Source organism: Marmota monax, unplaced genomic scaffold, assembly GCF_021218885.2.
Source record: "Marmota monax isolate L192 unplaced genomic scaffold, Marmota_monax_Labrador192_F-V1.1 WCK01_AAM20220418_F8-fsc00472, whole genome shotgun sequence".
In the NCBI taxonomy this organism is placed as follows: Eukaryota; Metazoa; Chordata; class Mammalia; order Rodentia; family Sciuridae; genus Marmota; species Marmota monax.
Window position 1 is genome coordinate 295665 of NW_026692767.1, and position 17481 is coordinate 313145.

The window sequence follows — 17481 nt, forward strand, 5'->3', positions numbered from 1 at the left end:
TTCAAACTGTCAAGTGCTGTCCACAGGAGAAGCAAGAGTGAGGATTCGCTTGAGATGTGGTTCTGGAATTCAGTGCCTCTCCAAAGCCTTGTCTTGGAAGAAGAGACAGATGTTGGTTGATGCAGGAGCTTCAGACCTTTGCTTTGCTGAGGGATGGAGCGGTGGACCCCAGGTGGACCCATACTCCAGAAAACAGACACTGGCCACCCTCCACTGCCCCAGGCACACCACTTTTATTTCTCTACCAGGCAGCATGTCAGCAGGTGGGTACAGGGCCCTGCCCCTGCCAGAGCACCCCCAACTCGTTTTTCTCAGGGCCCTTCCAGAAACTGCAAGAGGGTGGGAGGAAGCTTGAGAGAAGGGGATGCAGAATGAGGAGACCATTAAACTATGAGGCAGGAGGAGGGGGAAATTCTGGGGACCAGGACAGGGATGTGAGTCTTGGTTTACATGTAAAATCATCACTTGGTACACTCTCAAGAAGGGGAGAAGACATATAGACAGTTCTTTACTTGCTATTTTCTGCTATGCCTAGCTAGTTTTTGCCAAAGGAACAAAAGCTGAGTAAGAGGAAATTCCTGTCAATCAAACTGCTGTCTTCCTACCATCTGACAGGAGACCCACAGAGAGATGCATTCTTCCAGGGAGAAGCGGGAAGAGGGGGTAAGTGCCCTTGGGTGACAGCCATCCTTAGTGACATCTTTTTGGCTCATGGATGCGTGTGTATGGAGGAAATGGGCAAAAAGTGAGGCCAAGGATCCAGGAGACTCAGATGGCTGCACACCAGGCAGGATGGAACAGCATAGTGGTCAGGGACCTAAGGACATCCGGTGTCTCAGGCACCAGGGACATGGATAGCAAATCTGACCTCTGCTTGGTGGACCAGGCACCACCCAGTCATTTGCTAAGGACACGGAAACCTGAGTTTGGAAAGGGAGTTGAGCTGAGGCAGGCAGCCCAGTGTCTCCCCCAGGCAAAGAGGGTTCTGCCTCGCCCCTCCTCCCTGCCCCTTGTGTTCCTTTCTCTCTGACGCTTCAACCCCCTGGGGCCTGCACATATAAACAGAAACAGACTCCAGCTCTCAGGAGCCGACTTGGTGGAGGCCTCCCGCCTCGCTGTACACAGCTGGGCCCAGATGGCCCCCTCCGATACACCTCCATGGAGCTGATCAGGTTCCAGACCAGGCACTGACTGAGAGGTCAGAGCCGGTGTTCTCCGTCAGTGCAGAGGCACGGGTCACCAAGTAGAGGCCCAGCCTCCATGCAAGGGGTGCAGGCTCTAGTATGTGCTGGTAGATATGCAGGTCCAGGGGCTCTGCAGCTCCAGATCTACGGCCAGCTCTGGCTTCCCACAGCCCCCCTCTCAGGCTCAGCTCCTGGGCCAGAGTTTCAGCAAGGGATCTTCCCAGGAGAGTTCAAGAGACATGAACTACACAGCCCCCCAGGTCAGATGGCAGTGGGGACAGGGACCCCAGGACTGGACCTGGGTGTGACCGTTCTGGCCTCAGGACTGTTGCGTGTCCAGCAGGGCCCAGTGGGCAGGTGGGTGAGCATGGTGGCAGGGGTGGGAGTGGGACAAATGCTTGGGCACCATCAGTCTGAGGTACACACTGGAGACTCTGCTCTGATCCCTGCATTCACTTCTGGTCCTTTATTTCTGGAAGAAAAACCAGAGATCATGTTAAGATACATGTGTGAAAGTACACATCCAGCCCGGCGCCTTCCAGCTCCTTCCTGGGCCCCTTCCACTCTCCATTTCTCTGGAGACAGCGCCACCCCCCCACCTCCCCACCCCCTCACCATAGTCTTCCTTCCTCAGGATCCTGGTCTAGCCTCAGTCTGTCAGCTCTCCTCAGCTGCATCCCCAAGAATCCAGCTGCAGCCTGGACATCTTCCCCTGGGGTCCCCCCAGGCCTCCTGCACTGCACATACTCCGTCAATGCCCCCAACCACCCAGTGAAAGGTCCTCATGTTTTGTAGTCTGGGGAACCTCCTACCCTCATTGAAGTTTAGAAACGGGGGTCATCCTTGTCTCCTCCCCATCACACATACCTCAGCTGGATTTCGACTAAATCACTGAGTTATAAGTCTTCCTCCACTATACGTCACTAGGGCCTGAAGACCTCAAGCCTTGTCCCAGCCCCCAGCCCTGTCTCCCCTCACCATCCACTTCCAGCCACAGGCAATCAGCAAAAGTCCAGAGCAGCCCATTCCCTTTCATGGCTCCCCACTGTCCCCAGAATAAAGTCCAAGCCTATCCTGTACTCAGGACTCTCCCAGATCTGTCCCCACTTGGCCTCTCCATCCTTCCTTCTTCATAGCCCAGCACAGGCCTCCCCTGACAGCTGACCAGCCACACCTGGACAGAGCCAGGAGGTGGAACAAGAGGACCCCCATCCCAACACCCTAGAGCTGACCCTGCATCCACAATTCTCCCCAGTACACATCCTTCATAAATCATGGGGAAGCCACAGGCATCAAGCCTCAGCAAAACTTCCCTAAAAGGCCACTTGGCTGGCTTGGGAATGCAAAGGGTCCCCTCTCTCACCCCCACTCCATCCGGCTTTAGGAGTCTCAAGGGACGGCAGCTGCCCGCCTGCATGCCCAGGGAAGAGCTGTCCAGGCTTCCAGCAAGCACATTCCTCTACCCCACCTCCAGAAGTGGCCTCAGGTACCCACCCTGGGTCCCTCCCTGGAGCCCCAAAGTCACTGCCCTTTCAAGTAAAATTTCAGGGGGACCACAGTTAATGTCTCTGGTTTAAGGTGGAGGGAAACCAGGTACGGTGGTGTGCTTGTGATCTCAGTGACTTGGGAAGCCGAGGCAGGAGGATGGTGAGTTCAAAGCCAACCTCAGCAAATTAGCGAGGTCCTAAGCAACTCAGTGAGACCCTGCCTCTAAATAAAATATAAAAAAGGGCTGGGGATGTGGCTCAGTGGTTAAGTGCCCCTGGGTTCAATCCCTGGTACTGGGGGAAAAAGAAAAAAAAAAGGTGGAGGAAAAGGTCTTGCTTGAGACCAGCTCCCTTCCCTGGTGCAGCTTAGCACCCCCCAATCTCCCTGCTTACAGCCTTCCAGTCTCTCTCTACGTGTCTGCCATGGTTGCCACAGGCCCTCCTAAGCTTGCAACCCCTTTGTGGCTCCCCATTACCCTAAGGATAATGTTTAGGCCCTCACCATGACATTCAGGGATATTGCTGCCCTCTGGGCCTCACCTCTCTGCCCTGAACTCCAGGCACCAGCCCCATAAGACACACCCCCAGCCCCTGCCTCACCAGGTTGTCCTGTCCTTTTAAACATCTGTTTTAAGCCTGAACCCCTCCTGCCCCGATGCTGGGCTCCCTTTCCCACTTCCACTGGGCCTAGGAACCCTCCTTTCCCAGCAGCCAATGCTGAAGAGCACCCATGACACGGGCTTCTCATGACACTGGCTGAGGAATTTTATCCCTGGACAGAATTTTCTCATTTTTAAATTTTCTCAAGAAAACTTGCTACACTCCTCAGCAGTTGTAGCCCCTGGGGAAATCTCTTGATGAGGACAAAGGAGCCATCCAAGCTGCCTGTGTGCCTGGGAGGCCTGGCTTTGAAGGTGAGTTGATGAGCTCAGGGTTGGCCAGAGGATTTTCCTAGTAGAACATCCCTGTGCTCTGGCCAGAGCTGGGATGCCTTGGGCCCCCATAGGTGTGGGACACATTTTCTCCTCAGCATCTCCCAGGGGTGTCCACAGAGGGTTGAGCTGGAAAGAATCACGTGTGTAGGGTAGGGAAAGTGGTCCAGTCCAGCTCCCCGATCCCTCTCAGGGACTCCAACAGACCCTGCTTTGGGTCCAGTCACTTCCTAGACAAACCTATAATAACAGGCCAGGTTCTCCAGAGTGAAGAGGCTGACTCATTTGGCCCTTTTTATTTTATTGTTGTTTGGGTTTTTTATGGCACCCCGTGGGGGTGGAACTTGGGACCTTGTAGGTGCAACACACTCACTCTACCACTCAGCTACAACCCAAGTCTAGATCCTTCTTAAAAGGCAAATTATTTAGCTGGAAGTGATGGTGCATGCCTGTGATCCCAACAACTCAGGAGGTCAAGGTGGGAAGTCAAGGCAGGAGGATGGTGAGTTCAAAGCTAGCCTCAAACTTAGCGAGGCCCAAAGCAACTCAGTGAGACCCTGCTCTAAATAAAATACAAAAAAAGGGCTGGGATGTGGCTCAGTGGTTAAATAGCCCTGGATTCAGTCCCCGGTACAAAAAAAAAGAAGACAAATTATTTGTGGTGTCCAGCACACTGGCCAGTGGGGGGATGGAAGCCAATTGATTGCCTTGGTCCCTGTGGAATGATAAGCATGTGATTTATTTATAGCTCGTCCCACTTCCATAAGGCAGGAACACATTCCTGCCAGAAGTAGCCCCCAAAGACCTAGTGCCCAGAGCAGGCCCCTCCCCTAGCCTGCTCCCCCATGTGGGGCCTCCCCACCTGACCCCTGTTATTCTGTCTTCCATCGTCGGATAAAGGCAGACCCTCCCCTTGCACCCACCCACAAGGTGACACCAAAGAAGCCAACCCGGTGTGGTCTGGGGTCCGGGAGCTGGTCAGCGGCTGCCTACTCCAGGCCTGTGAGACTGTCCCGAGAATGCCTGGATAAAGACAGGCCAGTGCAGAGGGGTCAGAGGCCAAGGCCAGAAGGAAGGCACAGTGTCCTGGCATTGAGTGGGGTGGTGGTGCGTGAGGACAGCAAGGCAGCGTGCCCCTCAGCAGTGTCCCAGTTGGCAGCCCTGTGAGTCCAACCACACCCCTGCAACACAAGACCCCTACACACCTCGTGTCACAGCCACCAGAGCCCCTTCCCATCCTCGACTTTGTGACCCAAGAACACTTTCACCATTCAGACAGGTAGGCTGGAGCTGGGACCATCTGAGGCATCCACACTGAGGTGGCCATGGCAGCTCAAGAGCAGAGGCAGGCGGGGAGAGAGGCTGGGGACGAGCAGGACAGAGGGCCTGGGGCCTCCCACTCACCATCCATGTGATGCCGGGACAGGTACTTGAGGGCCTCATCAAGCAGGATGACAGGCAGAGATATCTGGAGCACCACCACCCATTGGTGCCCGCTCAGTGGGGTCACCTGGAAAATGAGCTGGTGGGGAGAGAAGGGAGATCTGGTTCAGGCCCGAGCCGGCCACCTGCTTCATCCACCTGGACACCAATGGCCTCTCTGTGAGCACTTCTAAGACCCCCCCCCCCCTTGATGTCCCATCTGCAGGTCTTTGTCCACTCGGTCTCCTCTGCCAGAGTGCCCTCCCCTCTCTCGCCTACAGGACTAAGCCCATCCATGCTCTGGAAAAGGCCCTGCGACTGCCTTCCGCCCCAGTTTTGGGATACTCTATCAGCAAGGGGTCTCCACATTTGCCCCTCAGTCTGGGGGCTCCTTCTACTGCAGAGGGACCTGGGAAGGCCCAGTGCCCAGCCTAGGGCCCCTAACATCCAAAGACTGGTCCTTATCACTTCAGGAACCAAAGGAGGGGAGGAGGCAGACTGAGCAACTCACGGGTAGGGGTGGCACCAGCAGGATGAGGAAGTGCAGGGCCATGGACATGGCCACAGCCGCCAGCAGCCAGGGATTCAGCCAGGGCGGCATCCGCAGCAGCGACTGGTTCTCCGAGACGCTGCCAAGGGCATGGGGTACTCACCTCAGGCCAGGATGCAGGGGGCCCTGCTAGGCCACCCCCTACTCCAGCATACTCAGACTTCCCTTCACACCCCAGCCTTGGCCTCCTTTGTCCCTCAGATCCCAATTCTAGCCTCACTGATTCTCAGAGCCCCTCCTGGGTACCCCCAGACCCTCAGCCCCGCTCCAGCCCAGTGCCCACCTACCTGTTGAGGGCATTGCACATCTCGATGGTCACAAGCACCGACAAGGCCATGGTAGTGGGGAAGCGGGACTCAAAGACCTCGCAGTCGATGCCCTCGAAGAGTGGGTTGTCCTCAGAGCACTTCAGGAAGTTCCTCTGAGGGCACAGGGCGCAGTCAGGGAGGAGCGGGCAGGTAGACAGGGAAGCATCCCCCGACCCCTGCCCTCAGCCACATCTGAGGATAATAGTGGGCAGGGTGAACTCAGGGACCCCATGAGAGCTGCTCCTCGGTGGGGGCAACATGGGGCTACACTGTGCTGCAAGGAGACGCAGAGGAAGGAGGGCCACTGACAGGGGGGTCTGTAGATCTGAGGCACAACAGCTGCATGAGGCTGGGGAAGACAACAGGGGCCTGCAGTTGGTGGGAGGATCCAGGGTTTGCCCCAAGGCTCTGCAGGGTCCCCTGAGTCTCTCAGGTGCAGGAATTGACCAAGACCCATGAATAAGTAAAAGCATGTGAAAACTAAACAACAAAATCATGGGTGAATGAAATTTCCCTTTAGGGTGTAGAAGACGAAGGCCACACGGGCCTTATTCACTGTTACTCTGATTCTGATTCTTTTTCCTCTCTTTTCTTTTTTTTTGAGACAAGGTCCTGCTGCATTGCCTAGGCTGGTCTTGAATTCATGGGTTCAAATGATCCTCCTGACTCAGCCTCCTGAGTAGCTGGGACCACAGGCATGGGCCACCATGCCCAGCTCTTCACTGCTATTAGAAAAAAGGTTTCAGCTGGGCGTGGTGGTGCATGTCGATTCTCCCAATGACTCTGGAGGCTGAGTAAATTAATGAGACCCTGTCTCAAAATAAAAAAATAAAAAGGGATGAGGATGTGGATCAGTGGTTAATCACCCCTGGTACCAAAAACAATGATGACAACAACAATCCCCTTCCTACTTCACTCCCTTTCTGCCACTGAAATTGAGCTCTGGCAGACTTGCTTTTTGCTTATGACATGGGTCATGAATCATGGGTGCAATTAACAAGAAACTGTCAGGGTGTGATAAAGGAAGTGACCCTGGCCCCTGTAGCCTGGGGCAGTTTCCCTGCTGCTCATCTAATGAGATGAGATACTGAGGTGAGAACCTTCAGGAGAACTTCCATTGCATTCTCTTCCATGTCATGGGGATGAGTGTAAACATTCAAAACCACCAGACAGATCAGTTCTACGATAACATAAATCTGCTTCTGGGAGTCTAATCTGAACACAGAGAGCTTTGAAAATGGGGCGCTGTGCTGTGAAAATAATCCTCCAAGGGGAACTCATGAAGGGATGCACTGTCTGTTCACCTGCCCAGTGAGGGCAGCCCGATTCCCCCCACGGCACGAGTGGCAGTGGCCAAGGAAGCTCTGGGCACCTGCCTCTGTTCTCTCATGCAGGAAGGAAAATTAGGAAACTATGGGTTGGCTAGTTCTTATTTTAAGAGATAGAGATAGAGAATCTTGTCTCTTTTTTGAGAGGAATTGTTTCTCCCAAAGCCACACATCAGAGGCAAGGGTACTCGCTTTTATTTGGAGCTAATCATAGAGCCAAGAAAATGTCCTGAACTTGGAACCTGGCTCTACCCACCCAGTGACCAAGAGGCCAAGAGAACCAAGTCTTCCTGCTAGTTGTGCCACCACCATCAGATCCCACCCTCCCAGATCCTGACAACTTATGTGAACATGCAAAACAGGTACAGCCTTGAGCTGCACAGGGGGTAAAAATACCAGCAGGATCATACCTAGGTGTTTCAATAAATCCATCGGTATAAACACTGTCCATTCTGACCTCCTAGATGCTACCCAGTGAGCCCAGGCCACACACACATTATGCTCCAGATCATAGCTCGCAGTGTGGACTCCTACATGGTTCATTGGAAGGTGCTCGGGCTGAACTGTCCGTTTCCTAAGCACATCAGGAATCCTTGTGCGAGCCCATTTCTACTGAAGCAACTGCTGTGTCTACTCCTTCCCTTTGCCTGTTTCTTCCTTGCCTTCCCTGTAAGGTGTTTTGGGTTTGACTAACTTAATGAACACTCATGGCTTTTACTGTGTACCAGGTGTCATTCTAAGCACTTTATAAGTATTAACCCAGCTAACCCTCTCAATAGCCCTATGAGGTAGGAACTATTATTACCCATTTGCAGATGAGGTACAGTGAGGTTAAGCAGTCTGCCCAGGCTCACAGAGCTAGCATGTAGTGACCTAGGGTGTGAACCTGGCAGCTGTGATCCAGGCTCCATGCCTCCTGCTCTGTGGCCTCTTAGCAGCTTCCTCCGGGAACCCTAGGACTTTAGACTCTTGAAACCCAACAACTGGAGCTGAAAGTTCTCCCTTAGGTCTAAACCTGACTACTTCTGAGTCCCACAACCACCTATCTTTTCTCTGCTGAATGTGAACACCTGTTTCCATGGCCCTCATTCCTCCCACCCCAGACTAAATTCTGCAGGAACTGCTTCCTCATCACTGCCAAAGGCTTATTAGTTTGTGCAGGGCACACAGTGGATGCTTAATAGCCATTTCCTGGTCAAGCAGCTAATTGAGAAAAGGGATGAGCTCCGACTGTTGAGAGGGCAGTGCAGAGCCAATGGGCACTGATTGATGGAGGGCATGGGAAGGGATCAGTGTGACTCTCAGGTGACCGGCTGGGTGACCAGGCAGGCAGTGCAACCAAGATGGGGAGGGAAGAGAGGAACCAATGTGGGGGGCAGGGTCTTGGAGATTTGGAATCTTTAAAGAATGGTCACAGAGACAGGGCTGGAAGGAGGTGGCATCTTCCTCACTGTAGTCTGGCTCCCACAAGAACCAAGGGGGCACAGGCACCCAAGGCTGACCTGAGCTTCGGCAGTGGGCAGAAAGAGAGGGCTGCTGGCCTTCAGGATGAGGGCCTGGGACCAGGCTCTCCACTGCCTCAGGAGGGCTCATCCCATAGCCTCAAGGGCAACTGGATGCCAGGAATGTGGGTCCCGGGGCCGCCTCCTGCTCGGGTGCCAGGGGCAGACACACTCAGGGAAGGAAACCCTGTAACTTCCATTGGGGTCTCTGAGTTTCCAGTCATTCCGAGTTTGGCTATTTAGGTGGTGGATGTTTAATAAGGGGAGTGGTGTAGGACAGTGTGGGCAACCATGGGGTTCTGGATCCTTCTCCCATGGAACTCCCAACAGCCCAAATGGTAAGTTCTACCTTGAGTCTACCCAACAGGCTTCCTGGCCATCAGTTGCTCACCAGCTGGTAGAAGGTGATGTGAGGTCCCTCGGCATCATACAGGAACCACCAGGTGGCGGCAGCCACTGTGGCCAGGCCTACGTACACTGCAGGGAGGGGAGGAGACTGGCTGTAGTGGCAGTTTCCTGGCTTCCATTTCCTCTTCCTAGCCATTTCCTGAATTTCCATCAGGGGACCACCCTTGCCCTCTCTAAGTCATGTGGTTTGTAGACACCTACCCTCAATGCCAACTTCTACTAATTAGCTAGAAGTTAATCAGGTGACCCAACTTATGCTAATGAGAACAGGCTTGAGAATTTTATCAAAAAATTCTCTCTTCTGTTGAATTTGGGGTTGTAATACAGCAAGCAGGAGGGCTAGAGCGGCAGCAGCCATTCTGCCACACTGAGGGATGCATGTCTGAGAAATGGAGCCAAGGCAGAGCCAAAATATGACAGTAATACTGTCTGAGGCCTGGATTCAGCCATATCTGAGGTATGCTCTAGTCTTTTTACACAAGCCCTTAGAGTTTCTTTTGGTATAAGCTTGCCAAATTTCTCTGTCTGTAGTTTGCAAGCCTAACGAATACAGGCTCTCAGGAAGCTCACCAACGGCTTGGGCCCTGCTCACCTCCAATAGCCAGATATCGGAAAAAGAGCCAGCCACTAATGAGGGCCTCACGAGGATTCCGGGGCAGCTTCTCCATGATGTCCAAGTCTGGTGGGTTGAAACCCAGGGCTGTGGCAGGTAGGCCATCTGTCACCAGGTTCACCCAGAGCAGCTGCACGGGGATCAGGGCTTCAGGCAGGCCCAGAATTGCTGTGAGGAAGATGCTAGAACCAGAGTCATGGGCTCTAGCCCCCAGCAGGCCCAGCCTCCACCAGATGGAGGGTCCAGCTCCTGCTCACACCTAGGCCAGCCCTGCCTCCCCTAGTCCCAGCTCTGGACTCTGGACACATCTGTTCTTTAAACCTACCAGAGGCCAAATACACATGTGCACACACGCGCACACACACACACATGCGTGCACAAACACACACACAAACAACGAATGGCCAAGCATCAGTCACATGCAAAAACCTAGAGTCCCACAACACAAGCAGACACTTACCTGCCTGCCCCAATATGCAGAGGTGCAGAAGCCACATGTCCAGCAAGCATGTGCTCACCACCCCCCACAGGCATCTCTCACATAAGAACATAAGTTGGAGACAAGGACAAGGTTGGGGAGAAGATCACGTGTAAAGGGGGAGATGATGGATGGGGACAGGAATGAAGGTGGGTCACAGGTGAGATGCCCACAATCTGATCATCCTGTTTGTATTCATGCATGTAGACACACACACACGTACCTCTCACTGGGCACTCACACTAAGTGCACACACAGGCCAATTAACTTCTGCACATGCATGGACACATTAATGCCCAAAGGTGACGCTAGTTCTATGAAAGTGGAAAGGAGACCCTGGCTGGAAGAATGACAAGGGACCCTTCAGGCACCTCCCTGGGGTCCACATAGGTCATCAGGGCCTCTGGAGAATGATGAGGTGCCTCTGCTTCTCCTCAACCTGGGGTGGGACCAGGCCAGGACATGTGTCCCTCAATCCCTGCAGCCCAGTCTCAGGGACACAGAGCTGCTCCAAAAGAATGGAAGGAAGGATGCAGAGCCTCACCAGACAACCTCGCCGACATTTGAGGAAATGAGGTAGCGAATGAATTGCTTCATGTTGCTGTAGATGGCCCGGCCCTCCTCCACAGCAGCCACAATGGAGGCAAAGTTGTCATCTGACAGCACCATCTCTGCAGCTGACTTGGCCACAGCTGTGCCTGAGCCCATGGCAATGCCGATCTCTGCTTTCTTCAGGGCAGGTGCGTCGTTCACCCCATCACCAGTCTGTGGGCCAGGTCAGGGAGCACAGCACCTGAGAAACTTCCCTCCACCTCCCCACTGCCCTCAATTCAGCAGACATCTGGACAGAACAAATGATGACATCAAGAATGAACTTAGAAACTGGGTGAAGAATGAAGCTAAAGGAAAGGCAAGGGGTGGAGACCATGGCAAAGTTCGAGAGATAAAGTGTAAAGTCAGGGAAGAGGAAGAGGTGGAAGGAGAGTGAGGGTGAGTCCGTGATGAGCGCAGGGATGAAACTCAGGTGGGATGTGGAGTAGAAGATGAAGCTGAAGTTAGAGAGAAAGTTGAGGGCACTTCAGGGGCCAAGGTTGTGACCCAGGTCAAGGGCCAGGTATGTATTGGAGTCAAGGTGAAGGCTGGACTTAAAGTGAAGGTCAGGGTCAATACTAAACTCAGGCTCAAGAAAAGAAAAGAAAAAAAAAAAGGATTACGGTAGAGGTCAAGTAAAAATCAGAGGCCAAATCAAGGTTACCATCCACATTAGAAGTGATATTATAGTCAAGTTTGGAGTTGCTCTCAAGATCAAAATTGGAAGCCATATTAAAGCTGAAGTCAACATTAAAGTATTGCATGGCATGTGTAGTGGGGTGGGTGGTCAGGGATCAGCTCTGGGTCCTGGTCAAGGCTGAAACCCATATTAGGGTGGAGCTCAAAGTAAGAACCAGATTAAAATGGAAGACAGAGGGGCCAGCATATAGCTTAGTGGCAGAGAGTGCTTAGCACACACACACAAAAAGACAGAAATCAAGGTCAAGGTCAGGGACAAAGTCAGCACTGAAGTTAAACATAAGATCAAGAACTAGATTACAGTTGTAATCAAGTCAACCACCTCCCCTGGCACCAGCCTCGTAACCTCACCATGGCAGTGACCTCATTAAAGGACTGCAGGTTTTCCACAATGCGGGACTTATGCGCTGGCTCCACGCGGGCAAAGCAGCGGGCGGTGCAGCAGGCAAGGCGCTGCTGCTCTGGGCTGAGGTCATCAAATTCGCGGCCTGTGTAGGCTTTGCCCTCCACATCCTCTGTGTCTCCAAAGATGCCAAGCCGGCGACAGATGGCCACAGCCGTGCCTTTGTTGTCCCCTGTGATCATGACCACGCGGATGCCCGCTCGGTGGCAGCGTGTGATGCAGGCAGCAACCTCGGGCCGTGGGGGATCCAGCATGCCCACGCAGCCCACGAAGGTCAGGTCTGTCTGTAGGAAGGGAGTAGGTGCAAGCTGGACCTGAGCCCACCCTTGACCTGCTACCTGCCCGGTCACTAAAGGGACACGCATGGTGCCAGCACGCACCTCGTACTGAGCAAACTTGCTGCAGTCGTCCAGCTGCATGTCCTCCTTCTTGGGGGGTGCATCCCGGGTGGCCAGTGCCAGGCAGCGCAGCGTCTCTGAGCCTGAGCCCCAATCTCGGATCTTTGCCAGGATCTGCTCCCTGGAGGTGGTATTCAGGGGTGCTGTGCAGCTCCCCACACGGACTGAGCTGCAGCGCTCAATTACACTCTCAGGAGCCCCCTGCAGAGGTGGGGAGGAGGCGAGGCAACTCTGTCAGCTAGGGCTCCACAACCCCTCCCTGCCCAACTGAGGAAAGGAGACCCAGATATGGGGAAAGGTCTCCCAAGGATGCACAGAATCCATTCTTAGATAACTCCGAGTAGAAACCAAGTAGGCCCCACTGTGAGAAAACCTCAAGGGAAAGGGGAGATAAGGTCACAGCCCACAATTGATAAGGCCTGTAGCATCATTTGGGGGTAGGGTGGGTGGGATTGGCATCCCATGCAGGCACTATGCTCCTGCCTGCCTGGTGCCTCTGGGGGGCCAATTCTGTAGGAGTCTTGGAAGTAGAGAAGCAGGCTGAGCCCAGCCAGGGGACCCAAAATAGAGAGGTGCAGAGGGTGTGGTGGGTGTGAGCCTGGGAAGCTGGTGTGTATTTGGGGTCGGAGGTGACAGGCTCCTCTGCAGCCTCAGGGTCTCACTTTGGACCTTACCCCAGGCCTAGGAACAGTCTCTGAAAGCTCCCTCAATGGCTTCTCCTTCTCTCTTTTCAAAGTAACCCAGGCTCCCAGGGTGAAAGTCTTTTCATTTTGCAAAGGGTTAAAATCTGCTTCGTGGGGTGAAGTCCCGGTTGTGATTCCTATTTCAGGTTGGAAAGCAGCAACTGGAGGTGCTCTGCATGGAGGTCTGCCTGGGAACTGGTGCCTCTCCCTCTGAGGGACTCAGTGTCCCCAAAATCCCTAGCATCTGCACAATAGCCAAACTACGGAACCAGCCTAAGTGTCCACAAATGGATGAATGGACAAAAGAGGATGTGGTATATATACACAATGGAGTTTTATTCAACCCTAAATAAAAATTATATTATGGCATTTGCAGGAAAATGGGTGGGACTAGAGACCATCGTGTCAAGAGAAATAGGTCAAACTCAGAAGGTCAAGGGTCATATGTTTTCTCTCCTATGCGGAAGCTAGAGAGGAAAAAGGAAAACAAAGGTGGGCAAGGAGAACAATAGAGGAGCGGGGAAAGTGCTGGGGAGTGATACTGGCCAAACTATACTGCTATATTGTGTGCATGTATGAATACGTAACAACAAATCCCATGATTATGTACCAATTAAAAAAGTGTGGGGGAGGGGGAGCACCAAGGGAGGGTACCAACTACTTCAAAACCACCAGAAGCAAAATGGTCTTCTAAGAACTGCCTGCCTGACCCTGCTGTTCGCAAGGGGAAACTGAGGCCCACAAAGAAGCATGGATGACTCTAAGGCCATGTGGTGAGGCAGGGTCCCTCAGCCTTGGTCCCTTGGCCCTAGCTTCTCCCCATCACGCTTGGATACTGTTCCCAGTTCCCCACAGCATGGTCACTCTACAAGGGGCCTCTTCCTCCCCTAGTTCAACCTCTTGTAGCTACTGGCTCTGGTGCTTCAGAGGACTGGCAATCAGGTGCCCCTGAGACAGGCCCCTACCTTCACAAACATCTTGCTGCCCTGGGCCTTGGAGTCAGGGTGGGTAGGTGTGCAGTACACTGACATGGACTTCCGGTCCCGGGAGAACTCGAGGGTGACCTCCTTCCTCATGAGCTGCTTGATGACCTGAGAGTCCAGGAGGGTCAGGGCATGAGGGACAGAGCCAGCAACTCATTTCTGCTTCTCACCAATCACTTGGCCCCAAGAAGACACCTCTTGTTCTCTGTGGCCTGGTATCTGTACTCCTCTGGTCACAGCATTTGAGGCCCTACCTTCCTCTCTAAAAGCCCAGCACTTCCTGGCCTAATGTGCATTTCCCAACTCCAAACCCTTGCCCACATTCATCCCTTCCCTCTCCTTGCTTAGATCCAAGTCTTATTAGGAGGTTGAGGTCCTTCTTCCTCCCAGAAGCCTCCCATGACTCTGATTTCCTTTCTCCTCTCCAGATGACCCAGAAAACCCAGCCATGCAGCCGGAGGCCAGAGACCCCCACCCTGCTCACCGCGTTGCAGGCGCCAGCTCGCTCCACCTGGGACAGGGCCTTCAGGTCAGTGTCGAACACATTCATCTTCTCCACCAGACATGTCAGAGCTGTCTCTGTGGCCTCTCCCACCTTCTCATACACGCCCTTGGCCTGCCGGGTCCAAGGAGACAGGGAGTGAGGGGCAGCTATCCCAGCTTGGCTTTCCAGCCTCACTTCCCACTCTCTCCTTGCCCCCTGGAGACCCCTTTGCCAAAATGTCTTTGCACAGGCCTGTGAGCCCTTCCCAGCCAGCCTGACGTGTGGTTGGGATGGTGTCTGGTATTGACATTTACACTCCAGTCCCTGCATCAGTGCCTTCCCAGTCTCTGTCCATTCCTTCTCAACCTCCTTCAACAGGTTCTCCTTGCTGGGTCTTGAAAGCCTGCTGCCTGGGTCCTGCTTCCCCCCTCCCACCTTCTCTCCTCGAGACCCAAAATGCCTCCTGCTTCCACTGCCTTTCAAGTGCTCCTGACTGCCAGTGCTGAGCCCAGTCAAGAACCTCTCTGGCAAACTCTAAGCCCACACACCCACATGCTGCCTAGGGCACCTTGTTCCCTGAGGTCCCCTCAGGCCACCTCCTCCTCTCCCTATGTTGGCAGTGACTTATTCCCTCTCTTTCACCTACCCAGCCACCAAGTCATAGGATTTTCAGTTCCTAAATCTCTCTCTGACCCATGCCTTCTCCTTCTCCCTAAGCCTGCAGTCAGGATTCAGCTGGTATCTCTCTGGCCTAGATGACACAGGGCACCTGGCTCCCATCTTGCTCTGCCTGTACCATCATTTATCCAGAAACCTGGAAGATCTTTAGTAAATGCAAGGTTCACTACATGACTCCCTGCTCAGAACTTTTTGCTGGCTCTCCACTGCCCTCAGCTTGGTAGGGGCATTGACTTGATCTGACCGAAGACCTCCCCTCAGGCTGGGGCACACTACTAACACTCCATTCCCCAGCTCCGCCACACAATGGTATTCAATGCTTAAATCACATCGCAGCCTGTCCTGGGCTGTGCCTTTTGCCTTAAATGCCCTTTCGCGCCCTGCCCTCCTTCACCTCTTCCCCCAGGCATCCCTGGCCCTTCAGACCCTTACACTGCGGTCTTCCATAGCCCCCAAAACCCAGGGACAGGGTTCTGAAGCCATCGGAGCCAGAGGGAGGGATGGGAGCAGGGATGTGCAGGGGTGATTAGGCTCCTGGGACACTCCCAAGAGGAAAAGACCACCCACCCCTGGGAACTTCGAGACTCTGGGAAAAGATCTGGAACGCCTGGAAACTAGAGAGGTCAGGAAAGGGACTGGGAGCCCACCTCATTGTAGTCCAGCGCCGAGTCGTTGCACAGGGCACAAATGGTCGCCAGCTCCACCAGCCCATCGAACTGGCCGCAGCGAATAAGTTGCTCCCCCTGCCGCCTGCGAAGCAGAGATGGTCAGTACAAGGCTGTGGCCCCGCCCCTGGGAGGTGCCCTTAGTCCCGCCCCCAGAAGGCCAAGCCCAAGGACACCTCTGCGCTGTTCGGTGAGCCCCGCCCACCTGAGGCCACGCCCACCCCTCTCCCGCGCACTCACACTTCTCCCTCAGGGGTATACGTGGTACCCGAGATGGTGAATTCGTGCAAACTGCAGGAGCCCGCTTTCGCTTCAGCTACCACGAACATCTGGGGAGCACACAGGAGTGCTCAGGCGGCTGGATGGCCTCCCTTCTCCCAGAGCAACCAGTTTGAATAAAGCTTGACCCCTGGATGCCAGACCCCAAAAGCCGCCTGTCCCCCCTCCCCGGAGAGAAGTAGTAAGTACAGGATCCCAGCTGAGGCGGGTACTCTGCCCAAGTATGTCCAGCTCTGGTCTGGCCATTTGCTGTAGACTCTGAGGGGGTTTTGGCTGATTCTTCAGTGTCTGGGAGCAGCTGCTAATTTGGGTCCTTCCTCATCTCACAGTGTGATCCCTGGTCAAGTACCTGAACCTCGATTTCGCAATGGTAATATGGGAAAAAAGTGGGCTCAGAGTCCAGCAGCTGCTCCTTTCTCTTCCAGGGGATGAATTCCTGGCCTTCAGGGTAGGAAACACACACCCTGCTCTGAGGCACAGAGACCTCCAAACCCAGAGGTGACTCCAGAGAGGGAGGCCCTGCCAGCAGGGCCTACTGGCAGGCCCATATCTCTGCAACTCAGAAACAGGGTTGCTCTTCCCGCCCAGGGCAGCCTGCTTCCTTGTCTGTTAGCTAGTTCCACTAGGGAGACAGTTCTTGTTTCCCGGAGATTGCCTTCCTCACTGCACATAATCAAATAGCCAGCCCAGCATGCAACAGGTGCTCAGTAATGACCTTCTTGCTTTTATCTCTGTTCTAGGGGCATTACTCCAGCAAACAAGGCCTATTATCCAGTGTGTCCAGCCTCTATATCTTCCCTACACTGGGCTTTTAAAATCTTTATTTCAGTCAAGGGAGACACTATTCAGATAAAATGCTACTAGGGATCTTAGCAGGTCAGGGTCCACAGGGCAGTAAAGCTTGCCACATTCCCTGCCCATTCTGATGGATGAACCTCTATGGGACCTTAGGATCTCAAAATACTCAGCCTGGGTTCCTGAGGCCTAGTGCACAGACTTCAGAGGCAGGGTTGGAAGAAGGGTGATGGGAAACCTGGGAAGAGTGGGGAACCTATAGCCTTCATCATCTCACCACCCACCTCTCTGTTGGGTCAGGAGGAGCCCACTGCCCTCAGCCAGCTTTCCTGGAGCATGTGGACAGTGGGCCCAAGATATGGGATCAAGTGCCAGGGAATGAATAATTCCTGCCCTCGTCCTTCTAGGTCACTGGAGCTGGCATATCTAGTGACAGGCATCAACTACACTGTCATGATCGAGCAGGATAGAACCTAGGTCCAGATCCAGCTTGACTGAGACACCAGGGTTGTACTTGACACTCTCCTGGATTCCTAATGGTTACCTGGCAGGGTTTGTACATCCAAGCTTCAGTTGAGGAGACTGAGGTCCACAGACTGCCCAGGGCCCCA

At 53.8% G+C, this 17481-nt stretch overlaps 1 protein-coding gene across 4 annotated transcripts in view; it reads right to left on the reverse strand.

The window, feature by feature from the left end:
- Nucleotides 1-211: 211 nt before the first annotated feature.
- Nucleotides 212-17481, reverse strand: part of Atp2a3 (ATPase sarcoplasmic/endoplasmic reticulum Ca2+ transporting 3) — a 32466-nt gene continuing 15196 nt past the window's right edge. Inside the window, exons 9-22 of one of the 4 annotated variants that reach the window (XM_046447060.2) lie at nucleotides 16037-16125; nucleotides 15779-15881; nucleotides 14454-14585; nucleotides 13952-14077; nucleotides 12286-12504; nucleotides 11854-12189; nucleotides 10757-10977; nucleotides 9714-9916; nucleotides 9105-9190; nucleotides 5863-5996; nucleotides 5537-5654; nucleotides 5008-5125; nucleotides 4554-4626; nucleotides 212-1656 (exon numbers count right to left, since the gene is read on the reverse strand). In XM_046447060.2, coding sequence (XP_046303016.1) covers nucleotides 1593-1656; nucleotides 4554-4626; nucleotides 5008-5125; nucleotides 5537-5654; nucleotides 5863-5996; nucleotides 9105-9190; nucleotides 9714-9916; nucleotides 10757-10977; nucleotides 11854-12189; nucleotides 12286-12504; nucleotides 13952-14077; nucleotides 14454-14585; nucleotides 15779-15881; nucleotides 16037-16125 — 2022 coding nt within the window. In that variant the 3' untranslated portion in view covers nucleotides 212-1592. Of the gene's footprint in view, nucleotides 1657-4526; nucleotides 4627-5007; nucleotides 5126-5536; nucleotides 5655-5862; nucleotides 5997-9062; nucleotides 9191-9713; nucleotides 9917-10756; nucleotides 10978-11853; nucleotides 12190-12285; nucleotides 12505-13951; nucleotides 14078-14453; nucleotides 14586-15778; nucleotides 15882-16036; nucleotides 16126-17481 lie in introns of those variants that run through there. The other 3 variants (XM_046447059.2, XM_046447061.2, XM_046447062.2) reach the window with 3 other exon arrangements.